At 43.1% G+C, this 26,374-nt stretch overlaps 1 protein-coding gene across 1 annotated transcript in view; it reads right to left on the minus strand.

Moving 5' to 3' along the window:
- Positions 1-26,374, minus strand: part of LOC106566316 (uncharacterized) — a 94,196-nt gene that overhangs the window by 54,927 nt on the left and 12,895 nt on the right. The window contains exon 3 of the mRNA XM_045692828.2: positions 21,018-21,044. Coding sequence (XP_045548784.1) covers positions 21,018-21,044 — 27 coding nt within the window. The remainder of the gene's footprint in view (positions 1-21,017; positions 21,045-26,374) is intronic.

The following is a 26,374-nucleotide window of genomic DNA, read 5'->3' on the forward strand; positions in this document are numbered from 1 at the left end:
TGATTAGAGCCATCTATAGTATTACATCAACATGTCTAGATAATAGTGACCCATCCACTTAGTTAGATGTGATTACAGCCATCTATAGTATTACATGAACATGTCTAGATAATAGTGACCCATCCACTTAGCTAGATGTGATTACAGCCATCTATAGTTTTACATCAACATGTCTAGATAATAGAGACCCATCCACTTAGCTAGATGTGATTACAGCCATCTATAGTATTACATCAACATGTCTAGATAATAGTGACCCATCCACTTAGCTAGATGTGATTACAGCCATCTATAGTATTACATCAACATGTCTAGATAATAGTGACCCATCCACTTAGCTAGATGTGATTACAGCCATCTATAGTATTACATGAACAAGTCTAGATAATAGAGACCCATCCACTTAGCTAGATGTGATTACAGCCATCTATTGTATTACATCAACATGTCTAGATAATAGAGACCCATCCACTTAGCTAGATGTGATTACAGCCATCTATAGTATTACATCAACATGTCTAGATAATAGAGACCCATCCACTTAGCTAGATGTGGCTGGGGGGTGATTAGAGCCATCTATAGTATTACATCAACATGTCTAGATAATAGTGACCCATCCACTTAGTTAGATGTGATTACAGCCATCTATAGTATTACATGAACATGTCTAGATAATAGTGACCCATCCACTTAGCTAGATGTGATTACAGCCATCTATAGTTTTACATCAACATGTCTAGATAATAGAGACCCATCCACTTAGCTAGATGTGATTACAGCCATCTATAGTATTACATCAACATGTCTAGATAATAGTGACCCATCCACTTAGCTAGATGTGATTACAGCCATCTATAGTATTACATCAACATGTCTAGATAATAGTGACCCATCCACTTAGCTAGATGTGATTACAGCCATCTATAGTATTACATCAACATGTCTAGATAATAGAGACCCATCCACTTAGCTAGATGTGATTACAGCCATCTATAGTATTACATCAACATGTGTAGATGATAGAGACCCATCCACTTAGCTAGATGTGATTACAGCCATCTATTGTATTACATCAACATGTCTAGATAATAGAAACCCATCCACTTAGCTAGATGTGGCTGGGGGGTGATTACAGCCATCTATAGTATTACATCAACATGTCTAGATAATAGTGACCCATCCACTTAGCTAGATGTGATTACAGCCATCTATAGTATTACATGAACAAGTCTAGATAATAGAGACCCATCCACTTAGCTAGATGTGATTACAGCCATCTATTGTATTACATCAACATGTCTAGATAATAGAGACCCATCCACTTAGCTAGATGTGATTACAGCCATCTATAGTATTACATGAACAAGTCTAGATAATAGAGACCCATCCACTTAGCTAGATGTGGCTGGGGGGTGATTACAGCCATCTATAGTATTACATCAACATGTCTAGATAATAGTGACCCATCCACTTAGCTAGATGTGGCTGGGGGGTGATTACAGCCATCTATTGTATTACATCAACATGTCTAGATAATAGAGACCCATCCACTTAGTTAGATGTGATTACAGCCATCTATAGTATTACATGAACATGTCTAGATAATAGTGACCCATCCACTTAGCTAGATGTGATTACAGCCATCTATAGTATTACATCAACATGTCTAGATAATAGTGACCCATCCACTTAGTTAGATGTGATTACAGCCATCTATAGTATTACATGAACATGTCTAGATAATAGTGACCCATCCACTTAGCTAGATGTGATTACAGCCATCTATAGTATTACATCAACATGTCTAGATAATAGTGACCCATCCACTTAGCTAGATGTGGCTGGGGGGTGATTACAGCCATCTATTGTATTACATCAACATGTCTAGATAATAGTGACCCATCCACTTAGCTAGATGTGATCACAGCCATCTATAGTATTACATCAACATGTCTAGATAATAGTGACCCATCCACTTAGTTAGATGTGATTACAGCCATCTATAGTATTACATGAACATGTCTAGATAATAGTGACCCATTCACTTAGCTAGATGTGATTACAGCCATCTATAGTTTTACATCAACATGTCTAGATAATAGAGACCCATCCACTTAGCTAGATGGGGGGTGATTACAGCCATCTATAGTATTACATCAACATGTCTAGATAATAGTGACCCATCCACTTAGCTAGATGTGATTACAGCCATCTATAGTATTACATGAACATGTCTAGATGATAGTGACCCATCCACTTAGCTAGATGTGGCTGGGGGGTGATTACAGCCATCTATTGTATTACATCAACATGTCTAGATAATAGAGACCCATCCACTTAGCTAGATGGGGGGTGATTACAGCCATCTATAGTATTACATCAACATGTCTAGATAATAGTGACCCATCCACTTAGCTAGATGTGATTACAGCCATCTATAGTATTACATGAACATGTCTAGATGATAGAGACCCATCCACTTAGCTAGATGTGATTACAGCCATCTATAGTATTACATCAACATGTCTAGATAATAGAGACCCATCCACTTAGCTAGATGTGATTACAGCCATCTATAGTATTACATCAACATGTCTAGATGATAGAGACCCATCCACTTAGCTAGATGTGATTACAGCCATCTATTGTATTACATCAACATGTCTAGATAATAGTGACCCATCCACTTAGCTAGATGTGATTACAGCCATCTATTGTATTACATCAACATGTCTAGATAATAGTGACCCATCCACTTAGCTAGATGTGTCTTTAGGGGGGCAATCATCTTGTAATCATAACACATTTTTATCTGGATACTTTCTATTTTTGATATTGTTACTGTGCAAATATGCAAGTAACCATTTAATTGTACCGTTTACACCTTCTGTATCCTGTGCATGTGACAAATAAATGTTTATTTTATTTGATATAGTGTGTGTTTACCAGAGACGTTAATGTAAAGAACAACATGACCCGCACCAAAGGTCATAACCCGCACCAAAGATTAGGATTCTTATTGTAGGCTACTACTTTTACCACTTTTAGTCTTGTAATCTTTGGTTGTTTACTACACTACTCTACTCACTCCATTTAGCACATGGCCTCAAGTGTGAATCCTTAAAGAGATGGGTTGGGGTTAAGGTTTAAGAGGGTGTGATTTATACTGAATGAGTGTTAGAGCTGTCCACTAGGTGTACCAAAATATTCAAGGGCCATTTTCTAAAAAATAAAAAACAATATGGTTACAAGTTTATCAAGTTTCTACTTTTTTTAATCTAATGTAAAAAAAAAAAAAATTTAATTCAAATTTTGCAACATAAGACCGAATCGAGGTGGTCGGCCATATTTGGTAACCGCGAGGGTTATGATGTAATCTCTTCGCAGGATGTGGAAGATTCTCCAAGGCTGTTCAATCGCACTGTTACATAAGACATTTAGATGTTTCAAAATGCACTAAGGTTGAGGTTAGTGCATCAGACTAGTAATTCATTGGCCAGTAATGAATTAATTGGCCAGTAATTAATTAATTGGCCAGGGTTCAATACCTGCTATAGTTATTGTTGTTTTGCTCTCCCAAAAACAACACAGGCCTGACACTACCTGTCAAAAGTTTTAAAAACACCTACTCATTCAAGGGTTTTTCTTAATTTGACTATTTTCTACATTGTAGAATAATAGTGAAGACGTCAAAACTATGAAATAGCACATATGGAATCATGTAGTAACCAAAAAAGTGTTAAACAAATCAAAATATATTTTATATTTGAGATTCGTCAAATTGCCACCCTTGGCCTTGATGACAGCTTTGCATACTCTCTCTCTCTCCCTCCTTCATCCTTTCATTTCTCTCTCTCTCCTTCATCCTCTCATATCTCTCTCTCTCTCCCTCCTTCATCCGTTCATCTCTCTCCTTCACCCTCTCATCTCTCTCTCCTTCACCCACTCATATCTCTCTCTCTCCTTCACCCTCTCATCTCTCCATCTCTCTTTCTCTCTCCCCCTGTCACCCACTCATCTCTCTCTCATCTCTCTCTCTCCTTCACCCTCTCATATCTCTCTCCTTCACCCTCTCATCTCTCCATCTCTCCATCTCTCTCTCTCCTTCTCCCTCTCATAGCTCTCTCTCTCTCTCATCTCTCTCTGCCAGTCTTCCCAGAGAGAGTAGTGTAGTAGATAGCAGCTCAGTATGTGGGTTCAGATTAGTGGGATGTCTCTCTGCCAGTCTTCCCAGAGAGAGTAGTGTAGTAGATAGCAGCTCAGTATGTGGGTACAGATTAGTGGGATCTCTCTCTGCCAGTCTTCCCAGAGAGAGTAGTGTAGTAGATAGCAGCTCAGTATGTGGGTTCAGATTAGTGGGATGTCACTCTGCCAGTCTTCCCAGAGAGAGTAGTGTAGTAGATAGCAGCTCAGTATGTGGGTTCAGATTAGTGGGATGTCTCTCTGCCAGTCTTCCCAGAGAGAGTAGTGTAGTAGATAGCAGCTCAGTATGTGGGTACAAGAGAGAGTAGTGTAGTAGATAGCAGCTCAGTATGTGGGTACAGATTAGTGGGATGTCTCTCTGCCAGTCTTCCCAGAGAGAGTAGTGTAGTAGATAGCAGCTCAGTATGTGGGTTCAGATTAGTGGGATGTCTCTCTGCCAGTCTTCCCAGAGAGAGTAGTGTAGTAGATAGCAGCTCAGTATGTGGGTACAGATTAGTGGGATCTCTCTCTGCCAGTCTTCCCAGAGAGAGTAGTGTAGTAGATAGCAGCTCAGTATGTGGGTTCAGATTAGTGGGATGTCTCTCTGCCAGTCTTCCCAGAGAGAGTAGTGTAGTAGATAGCAGCTCAGTATGTGGGTACAGATTAGTGGGATGTCTCTCTGCCAGTCTTCCCAGAGAGAGTAGTGTAGTAGATAGCAGCTCAGTATGTGGGTACAGATTAGTGGGATGTCTCTCTGCCAGTCTTCCCAGAGAGAGTAGTGTAGTAGATAGCAGCTCAGTATGTGGGTTCAGATTAGTGGGATCATCATGTTGGGAGATATCTCATATTTCTCTCTCTCTGCAGCTTCAACGATTCTCACACATCACTCTCTCACTCTCTCTCTATCTCCCGTTCTCTCTCTCTCTCTCTCTCTTCCTGACGCTCTCGGTCTCTCTCTCTCTCTCTGTGTCTCTCTCTCTTTCCTCTCTCCTTCCTCTTTCCCCTCTCTCTCTCTCTCTCTCTCTCTCCTCTCTACCTCCTCTCTCTTCCCATCTCGCCCACACGGTTCTTCACGTAAGCACTTGTGATAACTCACCGTGTTCCCACAGCAACCATTCTTCTACTGAGCCCACAGAGAGAGAGAGAGAGGGGGAGGGAGAGAGAAAAAGACAGAGAGAGAGCGAAGGAGAGAGAGAGAGACAGATAGAGGGATGATATAAGTATGCTGTCTATTTCTGGGAGGCTTTCAGCCTGCTGCTTTCAGCCTGCCTGCTTTCAACCTGCCTGCTTTCAGCCTGCTGCTTTCAGCCTGCTGCTTTCAGCCTGCCTGCTTTCAGCCTGCTGCTTTCAGCCTGCTGCTTTCAGCCTGCCTGCTTTTAGCCTGCTGCTTTCAGCCGGCCGCTTTCAGCCGGCCGCTTTCAACCTGCCGCTTTCAGCCTGCCGCTTTCAGCCTGCCGCTTTCAGCCGGCCGCTTTCAACCTGCCGCTTTCAGCCTGCCTGCTTTCAGCCTGCCGCTTTCAACCTGCTGCTTTCAGCCTGCCAGCTTTCAGCCTGCCTGCTTTCAACCTGCTGCTTTCAAACTGCTGCTTTCAGCCTGCTGCTTTCAACCTACTGCTTTCAGCCTGCCTGCTTTCAACCTGCTGCTTTCAGCCTGCTGCTTTCAGCCTGCCGCTTTCAACCTGCCGCTTTCAGCCTGCCGCTTTCAGCCTGCCGCTTTCAACCTGCCGCTTTCAGCCTGCCGCTTTCAGCCTGCCGCTTTCAGCCTGCCGCTTTCAGCCGGCCGCTTTCAACCTGCCGCTTTCAGCCTGCCTGCTTTCAACCTACTGCTTTCAGCCTGCCTGCTTTCAGCCTGCTGCTTTCAGCCTGCTGCTTTTAGCCTGCTGCTTTCAGCCTGCCTGCTTTCAGCCTTTCAGCCTGCCGCTTTCAACCTGCCTGCTTTCAGCCTGCTGCTTTCAACCTACTGCTTTCAGCCTGCTGCTTTCAACCTGCCTGCTTTCAACCTGCCTGCTTTCAGCCTTCTGCTTTCAACCTGCCTGCTTTCAGCCTGCTGCTTTCAACCTGCCGCTTTCAACATACTGCTTTCAGCCTGCTGCTTTCAACCTGCCTGCTTTCAGCCTGCCGCTTTCAACCTGCCGCTTTCAACCTGCCGCTTTCAGCCTTGCCAAGCTATGGGTGGGAAATGCAAGGAGGATGGTCCATATTGCAATTCTTAGGGCAGAGTGTTAGCGCAGAGCTAGATCAAAAATGTGTGTCGTGGGGGGAGTTATCCTATCCAATTACAGGATAATCATGTTCAATAATATTGTTCATTTTAGAATATCCCTCTTAGCCCATTCCCGGCTAAACAAAACATCTTAAGTAACTTTCTCCATGAAGTCCCTAAAGCTGAAAAAGGAGTTACCTCTTGGTCTAAAGGTTGTTACCTCTTGGTCGAAAAGGAGTTTCCTGTTGGTCTAAAAGGACTTTCCTGTTGGTCTAAAAGGAGTTTCCTGTTGGTCTAAAAGGAGTTTCCTGTTGGTCTAAAAGGTTGTTTCCTCTTGGTCTAAAAGGTTGTTTCCTGTTGGTCTAAAAGGAGTTTCCTGTTGGTCTAAAAGGAGTTTCCTGTTGGTCTAAAAGGTTGTTTCCTCTTGGTCTAAAAGGTTGTTTCCTGTTGATCTAAAAGGAGTTTCCTGTTGGTCTAAAAGGAGTTTCCTGTTGGTCTAAAAGGAGTTTCCTGTTGGTCTAAAAGGAGTTTCCTGTTGGTCTAGAAGGTTATTTCCTCTTGGTCTAAAAAGAGTTTCCTGTTGGTCTAGAAGGTTGTTTCCTCTTGGTCTAAAAGGAGTTTCCTGTTGGTCTAAAAGGAGTTTCCTGTTGGTCTAAAAGGAGTTTCCTGTTGGTCTAAAAGGAGTTTCCTCTTGGTCTAAAAGGTTGTTTCCTCTTGGTCGAAAAGGTTGTTTCCTGTTGGTCTAAAAGGAGTTTCCTGTTGGTCTAGAAGGTTGTTTCCTCTTGGTCTAAAAGGAGTTTCCTGTTGGTCTAGAAGGTTGTTTCCTCTTGGTCTAAAAGGAGTTTCCTGTTGGTCTAAAAGGAGTTTCCTGTTGGTCGAAAAGGAGTTTCCTGTTGGTCGAAAAGGAGTTTCCTGTTGGTCGAAAAGGAGTTTCCTGTTGGTCAAAAAGGAGTTTCCTGTTGGTCTAAAAGGAGTTTCTTGTTGGTCTAAAAGGAGTTTCCTGTTGGTCTAAATGGTCTAAGATGTTTGTTTCTCCCGTGGGAAACCCAGGTTCACATCCTGCGTGTTACAATACTGCCCAATATGGGGAGGAGGTCAAAGGGGCGGACATGTAGCGGACATGAGTCGGTCATGGTCATGTGATGAGGTAACCCTCCCCTCGTGCTCCGTGGCTCATTGCGAGCTAAGTGACTCATTGCGAGCTAAAAGGGCTGTGGGCAGCTGAGGAAAAACTAAAGTTCTGGGGAACCTACCATCCTTTACTCTTCCTTCTCTTCCTCTGTATCCGCTGCGAAAGCCACTTTCTACCACTCTACATTTTCAAGCTTCTGCTTCTAACCCTCTTTTTCCACCCTCCTTAATCCCCCACCCTTTCCCCCCCTGCCTCTCTGCGGACGATATTGTCAACCACTTTGAGAAGAAGGTTGACGCCATCTGCTCCGCTCCTCATTCATTCAGCCTATTGAGTCCACTGGTCTCACTCACACAGAACTACCCTACGCCTTGACCTCTTTCTCCCCTCTCTCTCCAGATGAAATCCTGTGACTAGTGAGGTCTGGCCGCTTGACCCTATCCCCTCTTCCCCTCCTCCAGACCATCTCTGGAGACCTACCATTCCTGATGTCCCTCAACTCATCCCTGACCACTGGATCCCTCTGACTTCAAAATGGCCCGAGTCGCTCCCCTCCTCAAGAAACCAACACTCGACTCCGCTGACGTCAAAAACTACAGACCTGTATCCCTTCTTTATTATCTTTCCAAAACACTTCGGTCTCTCTGACCAACTCTCTGACCAATTCTCTGGCTATCTCTCTCAGAACCATCTTCTGGACCCTTAACCAGTCAGGCTTCAAGGAGGGTCACTCAACCGAGACTGTTCTTGTCTGTGTCACGGATGCTCGCCGAACTGCCAAAGCTGACTCTCTCTTCTCTGTGTCACGGATGCTCGCCAAACTGCCAAAGCTGACTCTCTCTCTCTCTCTCTCTCCTCAGGTCTCATCCTCCTAGATCTATCCACTGCATTCGACACCTTGAACGATCAGATCCTCCTCTCCTGGCTCTCAGGGCCGGGATGGCTAAGGCTATGCACACTCTTGGATTGCATCCCACCTGGCAACCTACCTGGCAGGTCGCATCTATCAGGTGTCGTGGAGAGGATCTGTGTCTGCACCACGTACTCACACTACTGGTGTCCCCCAGTGCTCGGTTCTAGGCCCTCTCCTATTCTCGCTATACACCAAGTCACTCAGCTTCGTCCTATCCTCACATGGTCTCTCCTACTCAACTACTTTTCTCCTTTCCCCCTTCTGACATCCAGGTAGCAAAACAAGCATCTCTGCGTGCCTGGCAGATATCTCAGCTTGTTTGTCGGCCAACCACCTCAAGCTCAACCTCGAGCTGTTCTGCCTACCGGGGAAGGCTTACCCTCTCCAAGACCTCTCCATGAAGGTTGATAACTCCACGGTGTCCCCCTTCCAGAGCACAAAGAACCTTGGCGTGACCCTGGACAACACCCTGTCGTTCTCTGCAAACATTGAAGCAGTGACTCGCTCCTACAGGGTTCATGCTCTATAACACCCATTAGTACATTAGAGTACGACCCTATCCTCACACAGGAAGCAGCACAGGTTCTAATCCAGGCACTTGTCATCTCCCTACCTTCAGGCTCTGCTCAAACCCTACACCCCAACCCGAGTACTATGTCTCTTGTCACTCCAACTCTTATCGGAGGGAAACTCCCGCCACTCAGCCCAGTCGAAGATCCTCTGTGTCCTGGCACTCCAATTGTGGAACTATCTAACTCCCTGAAGCTAGAACAGCAGAGTCCCTGCCCATCTTCCGAGAACATCTGAAACCCAACCTCTTCAAAGAGTATCTTAAATAATCCCACACCACTTTTTTTTTTACCAGAAAATTATAATGATCCATTGGGTAATTTTTCATTTTCAATTACTAGTAATGTTTTGAGCTAGTCTGTATTAAAAATAGATTTATCAATTTTATATATTACATACAAATTTACAGATTGCATTTTGCACCCATCCCCTTTGCCTTAACATGAATGGTTTTGACCACTCTAAAATGTTGCTTCCCTCCTCCCGTCCCCTCTAGATGAATGGTTTTGACCACTCTAAAATGTTGCTCCCCTCCCCCCGTCGCCTCTAGATTAATGGTTTTCTTCAGTAAGGCTATTCTACTGCCAATGTTTGTCATGGGAGATTGCATGGTTGTGTGCTCGATTTTATATACCAGTCAGCAACGGATGTCGCTGAAATAGCAGAATCCACTCATTTGAAGGGGTGTCTACATACAGTGCCTTGGGAAAATATTCAGACGCCTTATATTTTCCCACATTTTATTACGTTACAGCCTTATTCTAAAATGGATTGATTAAAAATATTTCCTCATCAATCTACACACAATACCCCATAATGACAACCCAATACCCCATCATGACAAAGCGAAAACAGGTTTTTAGAAAATGTACACATTTATAAAAAATAAAATGCATAAATGCCTTATTTAAATAAGTATTCAGACTCTTTGCTAAGGGACTAGAAATTGAGCTCAGGTGCATCCTGTTTCCATTGATCATCCTTGAGATGTTTCTACAACTTGATTGGAGTCCACCTGTGGTAAATTCAATTGATTGGACATGATTTGGAAAGACACACACCTGTCTATATAAGGTCCCACAGTTGACAGTGCACGTCAGAGCAAAAACCAAGCCATGTAATACTCTATTACAGTACCCATAATGCTCTGCAACAGTACCCATAATGCTCTGTTACAGTACCCATAATACTCTGTAACAGTACCCATAATGCTCTGTAACAGTACCCATAATGCTCTGTAACAGTACCCATAATGCTCTGTTACAGTACCCATAATACTCTGTAACAGTACCCATAATGCTCTGTAACAGTACCCATAATGCTCTGTAACAGTACCCATAATACTATGTTACAGTACCCATAATGCTCTGTTACAGTACCCATAATGCTCTGTTACAGTACCCATAATGCTCTGTTACCGTACCCATAATGCTCTGTAACAGTACCCATAATGCTCTGTTACAGTACCCATAATGCTCTGTTACAGTACCCATAATGCTCTGTAACAGTACCCATAATGCTCTGTTACAGTACCCATAATGCTCTGTAACAGTACCCATAATACTCTGAACAGTACCCATAATACTCTGAACAGTACCTATAATACTCTGTAACAGTACCCATAATGCTCTGTAACAGTACCCATAATGCTCTGTAACAGTACCCATAATGCTCTGTAACTTTAATCCTCTTTATCTTACTAACACCATCGTGTCCAGTTTATTAACATAAAACCGATTGTCCTCAAAGTAAATGTGGTTACAAATAGTCTTGATTCCGACTGATGACCAATAAACAAATTATAGTCTTTTCACGAACGCAGTAATTTCTGTAACTAAGGTGAATTCACGATGCATGAGCTAAACGGAGCAAACGCTAGCAAACGAAGAAAGTAGTTAGTTGCCACAGTAACAGAGGCATGGGGTGTTTAGCTGGCATGTGTTGGGTTTTAAATAGATCTAGCATGGAGCTCAGCACACACACACACGTAGCTGATGTCAGGCGGAAGCAATACTGTTGCACACAAACAGTTGCTCACAGCTGATTGAATGTTCTTTTTCACCATGCTGGTCCTTACACACCTTTACACTCATGCTTGTACTTTCTCTCTCTCTCTCTCTCTCTGCCACACACACACACACACACACACACACACACACACACACACACACACACACACACACACACACACACACACACACACACACACACACACACACACACACACACACACACCAGTAGTGTGGACCCAGTGGTTGTGAAAGCAGCCTACTCCACCCAGGGAGGTAATTTATCATACTACTATTAATATCACATAAGACACACACACACTGAAGAGACAGGACACTATATCACTGTTATCCTACTGTATGTCCTGCAGCTACGGTATGGTACAGTAGGGAGGAAGAGACAGGACACTATATCACTGTTATCCTACTGTACGTCCTGCAGCTACGGTATGGTACAGTAGGGAGGAAGAGACAGGACACTATATCACTGTTATCCTACTGTACGTCCTGCAGCTACGGTATGGTACAGTAGGGAGGAAGAGACAGGACACTATATCACTGTTATCCTACTGTACGTCCTGCAGCTACGGTATGGTACAGTAGGGAGGAAGAGACAGGACACTATATCACTGTTATCCTACTGTACGTCCTGCAGCTACGGTATGGTACAGTAGGGAGGAGACAGGACACTATATCACTGTTATCCTACTGTATGTCCTGCAGCTACGGTATGGTACAGTAGGGAGGAAGAGACAGGACACTATATCACTGTTATCCTACTGTACGTCCTGCAGCTACAGTATGGTACAGTAGGGAGGAACAGACAGGACACTATATCACTGCTATCCTACTGTAAGTCCTGCAGCTACGGTATGGTACAGTAGGGAGGAAGAGACAGGACACTATATCACTGTTATCCTACTGTAAGTCCTGCAGCTACGGTATGGTACAGTAGGGAGGAACAGACAGGACACGATATCACTGCTATCCTACTGTATGTCCTGCAGCTACGGTATGGTACAGTAGGGAGGAGACAGGACACTATATCACTGCTATCCTACTGTACGTCCTGCAGCTACGGTATGGTACAGTAGGGAGGAAGAGACAGGACACTATATCACTGCTATCCTACTGTAAGTCCTGCAGCTACGGTATGGTACAGTAGGGAGGAGACAGGACACTATATCACTGCTATCCTACTGTATGTCCTGCAGCTACGGTATGGTACAGTAGGGAGGAGACAGGACACTATATCACTGCTATCCTACTGTATGTCCTGCAGCTACGGTATGGTACAATAGGGAGGAGACAGGACACTATATCACTGCTATCCTACTGTAAGTCCTGCAGCTACGGTATGGTACAGTAGGGAGGAACAGACAGGACACGATATCACTGCTATCCTACTGTATGTCCTGCAGCTACGGTATGGTACAATAGGGAGGAGACAGGACACTATATCACTGCTATCCTACTGTACGTCCTGCAGCTACGGTATAGTACAGTAGGGAGGAACAGACAGGACACTATATCACTGCTATCCTACTGTACGTCCTGCAGCTACGGTATTGTACAGTAGGGAGGAAGAGACAGGACACTATATCACTGCTATCCTACTGTACGTCCTGCAGCTACGGTATGGTAAAGTAGGGTGGAAGAGACAGGACACTATATCACTGCTATCCTACTGTACGTCCTGCAGCTACGGTATAGTACAGTAGGGAGGAACAGACAGGACACTATATCACTGCTATCCTACTGTACGTCCTGCAGCTACGGTATAGTACAGTAGGGAGGAACAGACAGGACACTATATCACTGCTATCCTACTGTACGTCCTGCAGCTACGGTATTGTACAGTAGGGTGGAAGAGACAGGACACTATATCACTGCTATCCTACTGTATGTCCTGCAGCTACGGTATGGTACAGTAGGGAGGAGACAGGACACTATATCACTGTTATCCTACTGTAAGTCCTGCAGCTACGGTATGGTACAGTAGGGATGAAGAAACAGGACACTATATCACTGTTATCCTACTGTACGTCCTGCAGCTACGGTATGGTACAGTAGGGAGGAAGAGACAGGACACTATTTCACTGCTATCCTACTGTAAGTCCTGCAGCTACGGTATGGTACAGTAGGGAGGAGACAGGACACTATATCACTGCTATCCTACTTTACGTCCTGCAGCTACGGTATGGTACAGTAGGGAGGAAGAGACATGAGACGAAAGTGGGTTGTCTTTCTCCCTTTACACTGCAGCATCAAATGAAATAAATAAAAATTGGTCGCGAACACAGTTTAGCATATGTTATAGTGGGTGCAGGGAAATTATTACGTTACCAGGTCCTAACAATGCAGTAAAATGTCAATCAAGAAATGTCGGAACGAAATCCAATTAACAACCCAAATAGAACTGTAACAGTAATCCAATTAACAACCCAAATAGAACTGTAACAGTAATCCAATTAACAACCCAAATAGAACTGTAACAGTAATCTAATTAACAACCCCAAATAGAACTGTAACAGTAATCCAATTAACAATCCAAAAATAACATATACTAAGAATGATATGTAAAGCGGTAGATATATTAGAATAATATGTACAGCAGTATATATATTATATTGATATGTACAGCAGTATATATACTAGAATGATACGTACAGCAGTAGATATATTAGAATGATATGTACAGCAGTATATATATTAGAATGATATGTACAGCAGTATATATACTAGAATGATATGTACAGCAGTATATATACTAGAATGATATGTACAGCTGTAGATATATTAGAATGATATGTACAGCAGTAGATATATTAGAAAGATATGTAAAGCAGTATATATACTAGAATGATATGTACAGCTGTAGATATATTAGAATGATATATACAACTGTATATATATTACAATGAGGGGTTATGTCAGTAGTCTAGTGTGAGGTGTTATGTCAGTAGTCTAGTGTGAGGGGTTATGTCAGTAGTCTAGTGTGAGGGGTTATAACAGTAGTCTAGTGTGAGGGGTTATGTCAGTAGTCTAGTGTGAGGGGTTATGTCAGTAGTCTAGTGTGAGGGGTTATGTCAGTAGTCTAGTGTGAGGGGTTATGTCAGCAGTCTAGTGTGAGGGGTTATAACAGTAGTCTAGTGTGAGGGGTTATGTCAGCAGTCTAATGTGAGGGGTTATAACAGTAGTCTGGTGTGAGGGGTTATGTCAGTAGTCTAGTGTGAGGTGTTACGGCAGTAGTCTAGTGTGAGGGGTTATAACAGTAGTCTAGTGTGAGGGGTTATGTCAGTAGTCTAGTGTGAGGGGTTATATCAGTAGTCTAGTGTGAGGGGTTATAACAGTAGTCTAGTGTGAGGGGTTATGTCAGTAGTCTAGTGTGAGGGGTTATAACAGTAGTCTAGTGTGAGGGGTTATATCAGTAGTCTAGTGTGAGGGGTTATGTCAGTAGACTAGTGTGAGGGGTTATGTCAGTAGTCTAGTGTGAGGGGTTATATCAGTAGTCTAGTGTGAGGGGTTATAACAGTAGTCTAGTGTGAGGGGTTATGTCAGTAGTCTAGTGTGAGGGGTTATAACAGTAGTCTAGTGTGAGGGGTTATATCAGTAGTCTAGTGTGAGGGGTTATGTCAGTAGTCTAGTGTGAGGGGTTATGTCAATAGTCTAGTGTGAGGGGTTATAACAGTAGTCTAGTGTGAGGGGTTATGTCAGTAGTCTAGTGTGAGGGGTTATATCAGTAGTCTAGTGTGAGGGGTTATAACAGTAGTCTAGTGTGAGCGGTTATGTCAGTAGTCTAGTGTGAGGGGTTATGTCAGTAGTCTAGTGTGAAGGGTTATAACAGTAGTCTAGTGTGAGGGGTTATGGCAGTAGCCTAGTGTGAGGGGTTATGACAGTTATAACAGTAGTCTAGTGTGAGGGGTTATGTCAGTAGTCTAGTGTGAGGGGTTATGACAGTAGTCTAGTGTGAGGGGTTATGGCAGTAGCCTAGTGTGAGGGGTTATGTCAGTAGTCTAGTGAGAGGGGTTATAACAGTAGTTGTAGTGAGAGGGGTTATAACAGTAGTCTAGTGTGAGGGGTTATGACAGTAGTCTAGTGTGAGGGGTTATGTCAGTAGTCTAGTGTGAGGCGTTATAACAAGGGAAACAGTAGAGCAGTAGTCTAGTGTGAGGGGTTATAACAGGGGAAACAGTAGAGCAGTAGTCTAGTGTGAGGGGTTATAACAGTAGTCTAGTGTGAGGGGTTATAACAGTAGCCTAGTGTGAGGGGTTATGTCAGTAGTCTAGTGTGAGGGGTTATGTAAGTAGTCTGGTGTGAGGGGTTATGTCAGTAGTCTGGTGTGAGGGGTTATGGCAGTAGTCTAGTGTGAGGGGTTATGACAGTAGTCTAGTGTGAGGGGTTATAACAGTAGTCTAGTGTGAGGGGTTATGTCAGTAGTCTAGTGTGAGGGGTTATGTCAGTAGTCTAGTGTGAGGGGTTATAAGAGTAGTCTAGTGTGAGGGGTTATGGCAGTAGTCTAGTGTGAGGGGTTATAACAGTAGTCTAGTGTGAGGGGTTATGACAGTAGTCTAGTGTGAGGCGTTATAACAAGGGAAACAGTAGAGCAGTAGTCTAGTGTGAGGGGTTATAACAGTAGTCTAGTGTGAGGGGTTATAACAGTAGCCTAGTGTGAGGGGTTATGACAGTAGTCTAGTGTGAGGGTTTATGTCAGTAGTCTAGTGTGAGGGGTTATAACAGTAGTCTAGTGTCAGGGGTTATGACAGTAGTCTAGTGTGAGGGGTTATGTCAGTAGTCTAGTGTGAGGGGTTATGTCAGTAGTCTAGTGTGAGGGGTTATAACAGTAGTCTAGTGTGAGGTGTTATGTCAGTAGTCTAGTGTGAGGTGTTATGTCAGTAGTCTAGTGTGAGGGGTTATGTCAGTAGTCTAGTGTGAGGGGTTATGTCAGTAGTCTAGTGTGAGGGGTTATAACAGTAGTCTAGCGTGAGGGGTTATAACAGTAGTCTAGTGTGAGGGGTTATGACAGTAGTCTAGTGTGAGGGGTTATGTCAGTAGTCTAGTGTGAGGCGTTATAACAAGGTAAACAGTAGAGCAGTAGTCTAGTGTGAGGGGTTATAACAGGGGAAACAGTAGAGCAGTAGTCTAGTGTGAGGGGTTATAACAGTAGTCTAGTGTGAGGGGTTATAACAGTAGCCTAGTGTGAGGGGTTATGTCAGTAGTCTAGTGTGAGGGGTTATGTAAGTAGTCTGGTGTGAGGGGTTATGTCAGTAGTCTGGTGTGAGGGGTTATGTCAGTAGTCTGATGTGAGGGGTTATGGCAGTAGTCTAGTGTGAGGGGTTATGACAGTAGTCTAGTGTGAGGGGTTATAACAGTAGTCTAGTGTGAGGGGTTATGTCAGTAGTCTAGTGTGAGGGGTTATGTCAGTAGTCTAGTGTGAGGGGTTATAACAGTAGTCTAGTGTGAGGGGTTATGGCAGTAGTCTAGTGTGAGGGGTTATAACAGTAGTCTAGTGTGAGGGGTTATAACAGTAGTCTAGTGTGAGGGGTTATGTCAGTAGTCTAGTGTGAGGCGTTATAACAAGGGAAACAGTAGAGCAGTAGTCTAGTGTGAGGGGTTATAACAGAGGAAACAGTAGAGCAGTAGTCTAGTGTGAGGGGTTATGTCAGTAGTCTAGTGTGAGGGGTTATGTCAGTAGTCTAGTGTGAGGGGTTATGGCAGTAGTCTAGTGTGAGGGCTTATGGCAGTAGTCTAGTGTGAGGGGTTATAACAGTAGTCTGGTGTGAGGGTTTATAACAGGGGAAACAGTAGAGCAGTAGTCTAGTGTGAGGGGTTATAACAGTAGTCTAGTGTGAGGGGTTATAACAGGGGAAACAGTAGAGCAGTAGTCTAGTGTGAGGGGTTATAACAGGGGAAACAGTAGAGCAGTAGTCTAGTGTGAGGGGTTATAACAGTAGTCCAGTGTGAGGGGTTATAACAGGGGAAACAGTAGAGCAGTAGTCTAGTGTGTGGTGCTGGAATAATGACAAGCGAACCTGGGGAGCTTTATGTTCACATTGCCTTAAAAAAGGAAACCAGATGATAGAATTCAATCGAACCAAACCATTCATAACCCTATCCCAAACATTAACCATTCATAACCCTATCCCAAACCTTAACCATTCATAACCCTATCCCAAACCTTAACCCAGACCTTAACCATTCATAACCTGCCTGTTTGGCCCTGTCCGGGGGTATCATCGGATGGGGCCACAGTGTCTTCTGATCCCTCCTGTCTCAGCCTCCAGTATTTATGCTGCAGTAGTTTATGTGTCGGGGGGCTAGGGTCAGTCTGTTACATCTGGAGTATTTCTCTTGTCTTATCCGGTGTCCTGTGTGAATTTAAATATGCTCTCTCTAATTCTCTCTTTCTGTCTTTCTCTCTTTCTGTCTTTCTCTCGGAGGACCTGAGCCCTAGGACCATGCCTCAGGACTACCTGGTATGATGACTCCTTGCTGTCCCCAGTCCACCTGGCCGTGCTGCTGCTCCAGTTTCAACTGTTCTGCCTGCGGCTATGGAACCCTGACCTGTTCACCGGACGTGCTTGTTGCACCCTCGACAACTACTATGATTATTATTATTTGACCATGCTGGTCATTTATGAACATTTTAACATCTTGACCATGTTCTGTTATAATATCCACCCTGCACAGCCAGAAGAGGACTGGCCACCCCTCATGGCCTGGTTCCTCTCTAGGTTTCTTCCTAGGTTTTTGGCCTTTCTAGGGAGTTTTTCATATGGAGTTTTTCCTAGCCACCGTGCTTCTTTCACATGCTTTGCTTGCTGTTTGGGGTTTTAGGCTGGGTTTCTGTACAGCACTTTGAGATATCAGCTGATGTACGAAGGGCTATATAAATAAATTTGATTTGATTTGATAACCCTATCCCAGACCTTAACCCTTACCTTAACCATTGATAACCCTTACCTTAACCATTCATAACCCTATCCCAAACCTTAACTCAGACCTTAACCATTCATAACCCTATCCCAGACCTTAACCCTTACCTTAACCATTCATAAACCTATCCCAGACCTTAACCCTTACCTTAACCATTCATAACCCTATCCCAAACCTTAACCCAGACCTTAACCATTCATAACCCTATCCCAGACCTTAACCCTTACCTTAACCATTGATAACCCTTACCTTAACCATTCATAACCCTATCCCAAACCTTAACCCTTACCTTAACCATTCATAACCCTATCCCAGACCTTAACCCTTACCTTAACCATTCATAACCCTATCCCAGACCTTAACCCTTACCTTAACCATTCATATCCCTATCCCAAACCTTAACCCTTACCTTAACCATTCATAACCCTTACCTTAACCATTCATAACCCTATCCCAAACCTTAACCCTTACCTAACCATTCATAACCCTATCCCAAACCTTAACCCTTACCTTAACCATTCATATCCCTATCCCAAACCTTAACCCTTACCTTAACCATTCATAACCCTTACCTTAACCATTCATAACCCTATCCCAAACCTTAACCCTTACCTAACCATTCATAACCCTATCCCAAACCTTAACCCTTACCTTAACCATTCATAACCCTATCCCAGACCTTAACCCTTACCTTAACCCTTACCTTAACCATTCATAACCTTATCCCAGACCTTAACCATTCATAACCCTATCCCAAACTTTAACCATTCATAACCCTATCCCAAACCTTAACCCTTACCCTAACCATTCATAACCCTATCCCAGAGCTTAACCATTCATAACCCTATCCCAGACCTTAACCATTCATAAACCTATCTCAGACCTTAACCCTTACCTTAACCATTCATAACCCTATCCCAGACCTTAACTCTTACCTTAACCATTCATAACCCTATCCCAGACCTTAACCCTTACCTTAACCATTCATAACCCTACACCAAACCTTAACCCTTACCTTAACCATTCATATCCCTATCCTAAACCTTAACCCTTACCTTAAGCATTAGGAATGTATGCTTAAACTTAACCTTCGAAATTGGACATTTATGGACAAACGTTGGAGACTTGTTGGGTACACTGCAGGTACATCAAATGCATTAGTTCAATAACCTTCATTGAATATCTAAAAAATGTGGGCCTGTGGATTCCATCAGTATAGTCAACCACTGAACCCATAGCAACATGTGGATTCCATCAGTATAGTCAACCAGTGAACCCATAACAACATGTGGATTCCATCAGTATATTCAACCACTGAACCCATAACAACATGTGGATTCCATCAGTATAGTCAACCAGTAAACCCATAACAACATGTGGATTCCATCAGTATAGTCAACCACTGAACCCATAGCAACATGTGGATTCCATCAGTATAGTCAACCACTGAACCCATAGCAACATGTGGATTCCATCAGTATAGTCAACCACTGAACCCATAACATGAATAGAGAAACATATCCCAGTTTCTACAGACTGAGGTGTAACAAGTCTTGTGGCAGCAGGTACCGTGAACTATTAGCTGTTTTCAGAGGCGATTCACTTCATCCGAGGCGTTTCCACGACAACACAGCATTTATCCTCTCTGACCCCGTCTCATTTTCATGTTGTTGCCAAAAATAAAGAGGCTCCATGCAGAGAAAAGCTAACGCAGAGACAAGCTAACGCAGAGACAAGCTAACGCAGAGACAAGCTAAAACAGAGACAAGCTAACACAGAGACAAGCTAACTCAGAGACAAGCTAACGCAGAGACAAGCTAAAGCAGAGACAAGCTAACGCAGAGACAAGCTAAAACAGAGACAAGCTAACAGAGACAAGCTAAAACAGAGACAAGCTAAAGCAGAGACAAGCTAACACAGAGACAAGCTAACGCAGAGACAAACTAAAACAGAGACAAGCTAACGCAGAGACAAGCTAAAGCAAAGAAAAGCTAATGCAGAGACAAGCTAAAACAGAGACAAGCTAAAACAGAGACAAGCTAACGCAGAGACAAGCTAACGCAGAGACAAGCTTATGCAGAGACAAGCTAACGCAGAGACAAGCTAAAACAGAGACAAGCTAAAACAGAGACAAGCTAACGCAGAGAAAAGCTAACACAGAGACAAAGCTAACGCAGAGACAAGCTAACGCAGAGACAAGCTAACGCAGAGACAAGCTAACGCAGAGACAAGCTAAAACAGAGACAAGCTAAAACAGAGACAAGCTATAACAGAGACAAGCTAACGCAGAGTAAAGCTAACGCAGAGAAAAGCCAAAACAGAGACAAGCTAAAACAGAGACAAGCTAACGCAGAGAAAAGCTAAAACAGAGACAAGCTAACGCAGAGACAAGCTAAAACAGAGACAAGCTAAAACAGAGACAAGCTAATGCAGAGACAAGCTAATGCAGAGACAAGCTAAAACAGAGACAAGCTAATGCAGAGACAAGCTAATGCAGAGACAAGCTAAAACAGAGACAAGCTAACGCAGAGACAAGCTAACGCAGAGACAAGCTAAAACAGAGACAAGCTAAAGCAGAGACAAGCTAATGCAGAGACAAGCTAAAACAGAGACAAGCTAAAACAGAGACAAGCTAAAGCAGAGACAAGCTAACGCAGAGACAAGCTAAAACAGAGACAAGCTAAAGCAGAGACAAGCTAAAACAGAGACAAGCTAAAGCAGAGACAAGCTAATGCAGAGACAAGCTAACGCAGAGACAAGCTAACGCAGAGACAAGCTAAAGCAGACACAAGCTAACGCAGAGACAAGCTAACGCAGAGACAAGCTAAAACAGAGACAAGCTAGCTAGCCAACTAGCCCAGATATTCACCTGCAGACTCAATTAGGCTACATTAAAGTTTTACGTTTCAGAGATTCCCAGGTGATCCACAGGTATGTCTCAGTGATGAAGGTAGCCCTTCCTATTGTGTTGCCTTGTCTCACTGGACTATGACAATGCTTCATGACAATGGGGAGGGGATAAAGAGGTTTCTGAAAAACCCAAACATTTGTGAAACATGAAACGTTACCGACCTGTCTTTGTTGAAGTTTCCGTCTGACCTAAAGAGCGAGAGAGAGTGACAGAGAGAGAGAGAGACAGAGAGAGAGAGACATACAGGGAGAGACAGAGAGAGAGACAGAGAGAGAGAGAGACAGAGAGAGAGAGAGACAGAGAGAGAGAGACAGAGAGAGAGAGACAGAGAGAGAGAGAGACAGAGATAGGGACAGAGAGAGACAGAGAGAGAGACAGAGAGAGAGAGAGAGAGAGACATACAGGGAGAGACAGAGAAAGAGAGACAGAGAGAGAGATAGGGACAGAGACAGACAGAGGGACAGAGAGAGAGAGAGAGAGAGACAGAGATAGACAAAGAGAGACAGAGGGACAGAGAGAGAGAGAGACAGAGATAGACAAAGAGAGACAGAGAGAAAGAGACAGAGAGAGAGACAGAGACAGAGGGACAGAGAGAGAGACAGAGAGAGAGAGAGAGAGACATACAGGGAGAGACAGAGAGAGAGAGACAGAGAGGGAGATCGAGAGAGAGACAGAGAGAGTGAAAGAGATAGAGAGAGAAAAAGAGAATGTGAGACACAGACAGACAGAAAAGAAAGACAGAGACCGTGTGTCAGTAACACTTAACAATGTATTTCATATATAATTACATATAGACACACATATCCATACATGAGTGAGGATGATGAAGTAACCATGTTCAGAAACTGCATCCGTAGTCACTCGTTCTATTGAAGCACCACAAGCATCAATTCACTGTCACTGATATGTTCAGTACTTTACTGTACATCCATTTGTAGATATATCCCGCTTTACTGTAGTATTGTAACATTTTACATTTTAGTCATTTAGCAGACGCTCTTATCCAGAGCGACTTACAGTAGTGAATGCATACATTTCATACATTTTTTTCTCCGTACTGGTCCCCCGTGGGAATCGAACCCACAACCCTGGCGTTGCAAACACCATGCTCTACCAACTGAGCCACACGAGTAACAAAAAGGTTGATGTCCCAAAACAGCACACTATTATCCTATATAAGTGCACTACTTTTGACCAGAGTCCTATGGGGAAAAGGCTGTTATGTGGATGCACCCCAACTCTACAGTCTCGATTAGAAGCCTCTAGGGTTGGTTGTTGTCCAGATTATCATACCGTTCCTGTACCAACCCGGGGTATACAGTATTACCGGCAGTGCACACAAGGGCCGCTATTTTTTTTTCTCTCCAAACTTTAGAAAATGTTTTACGCAACAAAATTAATTTTGGCAGTAGGGATCTTGATCCAGAAAGGGGATTGAATATCTCTGCTGTAACCAAGAAGCTTGATGTTGACATCTAGTCACTTAGCTAGTAAGTTAGCAAACCAAATGTACAGCTGGAGCCCTGAGCGATTAAATTGAGATTTGATGTCATTGATTTACTCACAATACCCCATAATGTCAAAGTGAAATTATGTTTTTAGAAATGTTTACAAATTAATTAAAAGGCTGAAATGTCTTGAGTCAATAAGTATTCAACCCATTTGTTAACGCAAACCTAAAAAGTTGCTGAAGAAGTCACATAATAAGTTGCATGGACTCACTCTGTGAGCAATAATAGTGTTTAACATGATTTTTAAATTGCTACCCCATCTCTGTACCCCACACATTTATTTGTAAGGTCCTTTGGTTCAGCAGTGAGCAGACCAGGGAGGTTTTCCAATGGTTTTCAAAGAAGGGCACCTATTGGTAGATGGGTAAAAAAAAAAAGCTGACAATATATATCCCTTTGAGAATGGTGAAGTTATTAATTAGGCTTTGGATACTGTATCTATACACCCAGTCACTACAAAGATACAGGCGTCCTTCCTAACTCAGTTGCCGAAGAGGAAGGAAACCGCTCAGGGATTTCACTATGAGGCCAATGGTGATTTTAACACAGTTTAATGGCTGTGATAGGAGAAAACTTAGGAAGGATCAACAACATTGTAATTACTCCACAATACTAACCTAAATGACAGAGTGAAAAAAAGAAATACAAATATTCTGTACAGAATAAAAAATATTCCAAAACATGCATCCTGATTGCAATTAGGCGCTAAAGTAGTACTGCAAAGAATGTGGCAAAGAAATGAAATTTATGTCCTGAATACAAAGTGTTATGTTTGGGTCAAGACCAAAACAACACATCACTGAGTACCACTCTTCATATTTTAAAGCATGCTGATGGCTGCATCATGTTATGGGTATGCTTGTCATCGGCAAGGACTAGGGAGTTTTTTAGGATAAAAAGAAACGGAATAGAGCTAAGAACAGGCAAAATCCTAGAGGAAAACCTGTTTCAGTCTGCTTTCCAACAGACACTAGGAGACTAATTCACCTTTCAGCAGGGAAATAACCTAAAACACAAGGCCAAATCCACACTGGAGTTGCTTACCAAGATGACACTGAATATTCCTGAGTGGCCTAGTAAAAATGTTGACTTAAATTGTCTTGAAAATCTATAGCAAGACTTGAAAACGGCAGGTAGCCTAGTGGTTAGAGCGTTGAGCTTGGAACATTTCCAGAGTTTATACTTGGTGGAAGCACCTTTGGCAGCCATTATGGCTGTGAATTATTTTGAATAAGATTCTACCAAACTTTGCACAACTGTTAGGGCAACATACTGTATATCCATTGTTTTGTGTAGATCCATAGGATAAAATAATAATAACGTAATCCCTTTTCAGATGTAATGTTGGGGCAGTAAAATGTAAACACTGTGCAAAGGCCTGTGTAGACTTTCACTAGCAACTGGCAACTTTCTAGAGAGTTTTTCCTAGCCGCTGTGCTTCTACACCTGCATTGCTTACTGTTTTGGGGTTTTAGGCTGGGTTTCTGTACAGCACTTTGAGATATCAGCTGATGTAAGAAGGGCTTTATAAATAAAATTTGATTTGTATATTATTATTATTATTATTATCATCATATTTTGAGACCTGGCTGAGGAGACCCCCTGCAGTACATCTGTAAATCACACTTTGAGACCCCCTGCAGTACATCTGTAAATCACACTTTGAGACCCCATGTAAATACCCTACTAGGTATTTACATAGTAATACACTGTTTTTTTTACTTACTTGTACTTCTCTATATAATTACATTTTGTGACTTTTTACTGATTAAGTATGTAGTACTTGCTTGGTTCCTAGGAAATATGTGTGTCTGTGTGTGTGTGTGTGTGTGTGTGCGTGGTGCGTGTGCGTGTGCGTGTGTGTGTGTGTGTGTGTGTGTGTGTGTGTGTGTGTGTGTGTGTGTGTGTGTGTGTCTGTCTGTCTGTCTGTCTGTCTGTCTGTCTGTCTGTCTGTCTGTCTGTGTCTGTCTGTCTGTCTGTGTCTGTCTGTCTGTCTGTGTGTGTCTGTGTGTCTGTGTGTGCGCACTGCAGTGGAGGAAAAGTATGGCAGCTACTAGCTAGCCTCAGTAGGTTTACACAGCTGGATCAATATGACCCAGACCTGTTTAAGGGTTAACCTAACACTCTACAGCTGGATCAATATCACCCAGACCTGTTTAAGGGTTAACCTAACACTCTACAGCTGGATCAATATCACCCAGACCTGTTAAGGGTTAACCTAACACTCTACAGCCGGATCAATATCACCCAGACCTGTTTAAGGGTTAACCTAACACTCTACAGCCGGATCAATATCACCCAGACCTGTTTAAGGGTTAACCTAACACTCTACAGCTGGATCAATATCACCCAGACCTATTTAAGGGTTAACCTAACACTCTACAGCTGGATCAATATCACCCAGACCTGTTTAAGGGTTAACCTAACACTCTACAGCTGGATCAATATCACCCAGATCTGTTTATAGGCTAACCTAACACTCTACAGCTGGATCAATATCACCCAGATCTGTTTAAGGGTTAACCTAACACTCTACAGCTGGATCAATATCACCCAGACCTGTTTAAGGGTTAACCTACATCTAAATCTAAATTGTGCCTAAACTGTAATAATACATTATGGCCATTCTCTTGCATTTCAAAGATGATGAAAAAAATCTAAATAATCATGTCTCGGTAACTAGTGTTGGATTCTAGTTTGAAATATACTTATTCATGTTACCATACTAGAACGTATTGATGACTTTACGTGTATAATGAATGTATGTGTTGCGGTCAATGGAGGGTGGATAACAACTAGGTGTATGGAAAGTTACTGAGTGAGACAAGGGGGAAGGCAGAAAGTTTACATTCTGTTAAAACATGGTATTGTTAAATCTCATGGCTCCTAAGGAGGAGGGGGGGGTCAAAGGGCAAACAAGTCTAGTTTCAGTCACTGATAAGATAGAACAGGATTAGGGAGGAGTGAAGAATTCGGCCCGAGGTCAGGACACATGAAGTGAGAAGGAACAGTTCTATCCCACACACATATACTTCCACGCCCACAAAGGTTCTATCATCAAGCAGGGCCATGCCTACACTAGAGAGAGGAACCAATTAACTTCCTGCCTAGCAACAGAGATGTATTGGCTGTCTAGATGTGTAAGGAGATGACTCTGCCTAGTAGGTCTATAAATATATGTGCTTGTGTAATCATGTCTTTGTCTCTGCAGTTGTTTGACCCAGTGGGTGAATAAACTTGGTTTGAGCTTTTTTTCTAGTTGTCCGTGAGTTTTTAACTCGGTTTGTTCAGAACACTAGCAAACATGGGTGTTACTGGTACAGATAAAATTCACTCGAGAAAGGCACCCTGGGAAATAAATATGCAAACAAGGCTTTACACACTATCAGCTCTAATAAAGTGTTAATTTAAGTCGGATTTTGCAACAATCAAGAGACAGACAGACAGACAGACAGACAGACAGACAGACAGACAGACAGACAGACAGACAGACAGACAGACAGACAGACAGACAGAGAGGGGGGAGAGAGAGAGAGGGGAGAAAGAGAGAGACAGAGACAGAAACAGAGAAAGCAATGTTTCCCCTATATTAATTAAGCAGCGGTGGCCCATGTTTGTTTGTTTACAATGTGAAATGCGTGATTGGCCAGTCTTGAAATCTGTATGACAGGTCTCATATTCCTATTAACTTTCCAGAGTAGTGAGAACGACTTCATCGCCATGCTACATCACCATGCTACATCACCATGCTACATCACCAGCTACATCACCATGCTACATCTCACCATGCTACATCTCACCATGCTACGTCACCATGCTACGTCACCATGCTACATCACCATGCTACATCTCACCATGCTACATCTCACCATGCTACGTCACCATGCTACGTCACCATGCTACATCACCATGCTACATCTCACCATGCTACATCTCACCATGCTACGTCACCATGCTACATCACCAGCTACATCACCATGCTACATCACCATGCTACATCACCAGCT

Source organism: Salmo salar, chromosome 13, assembly GCF_965601325.2.
Source record: "Salmo salar chromosome 13, fSalSal1, whole genome shotgun sequence".
Lineage (NCBI taxonomy): Eukaryota > Metazoa > Chordata > Actinopteri > Salmoniformes > Salmonidae > Salmo > Salmo salar.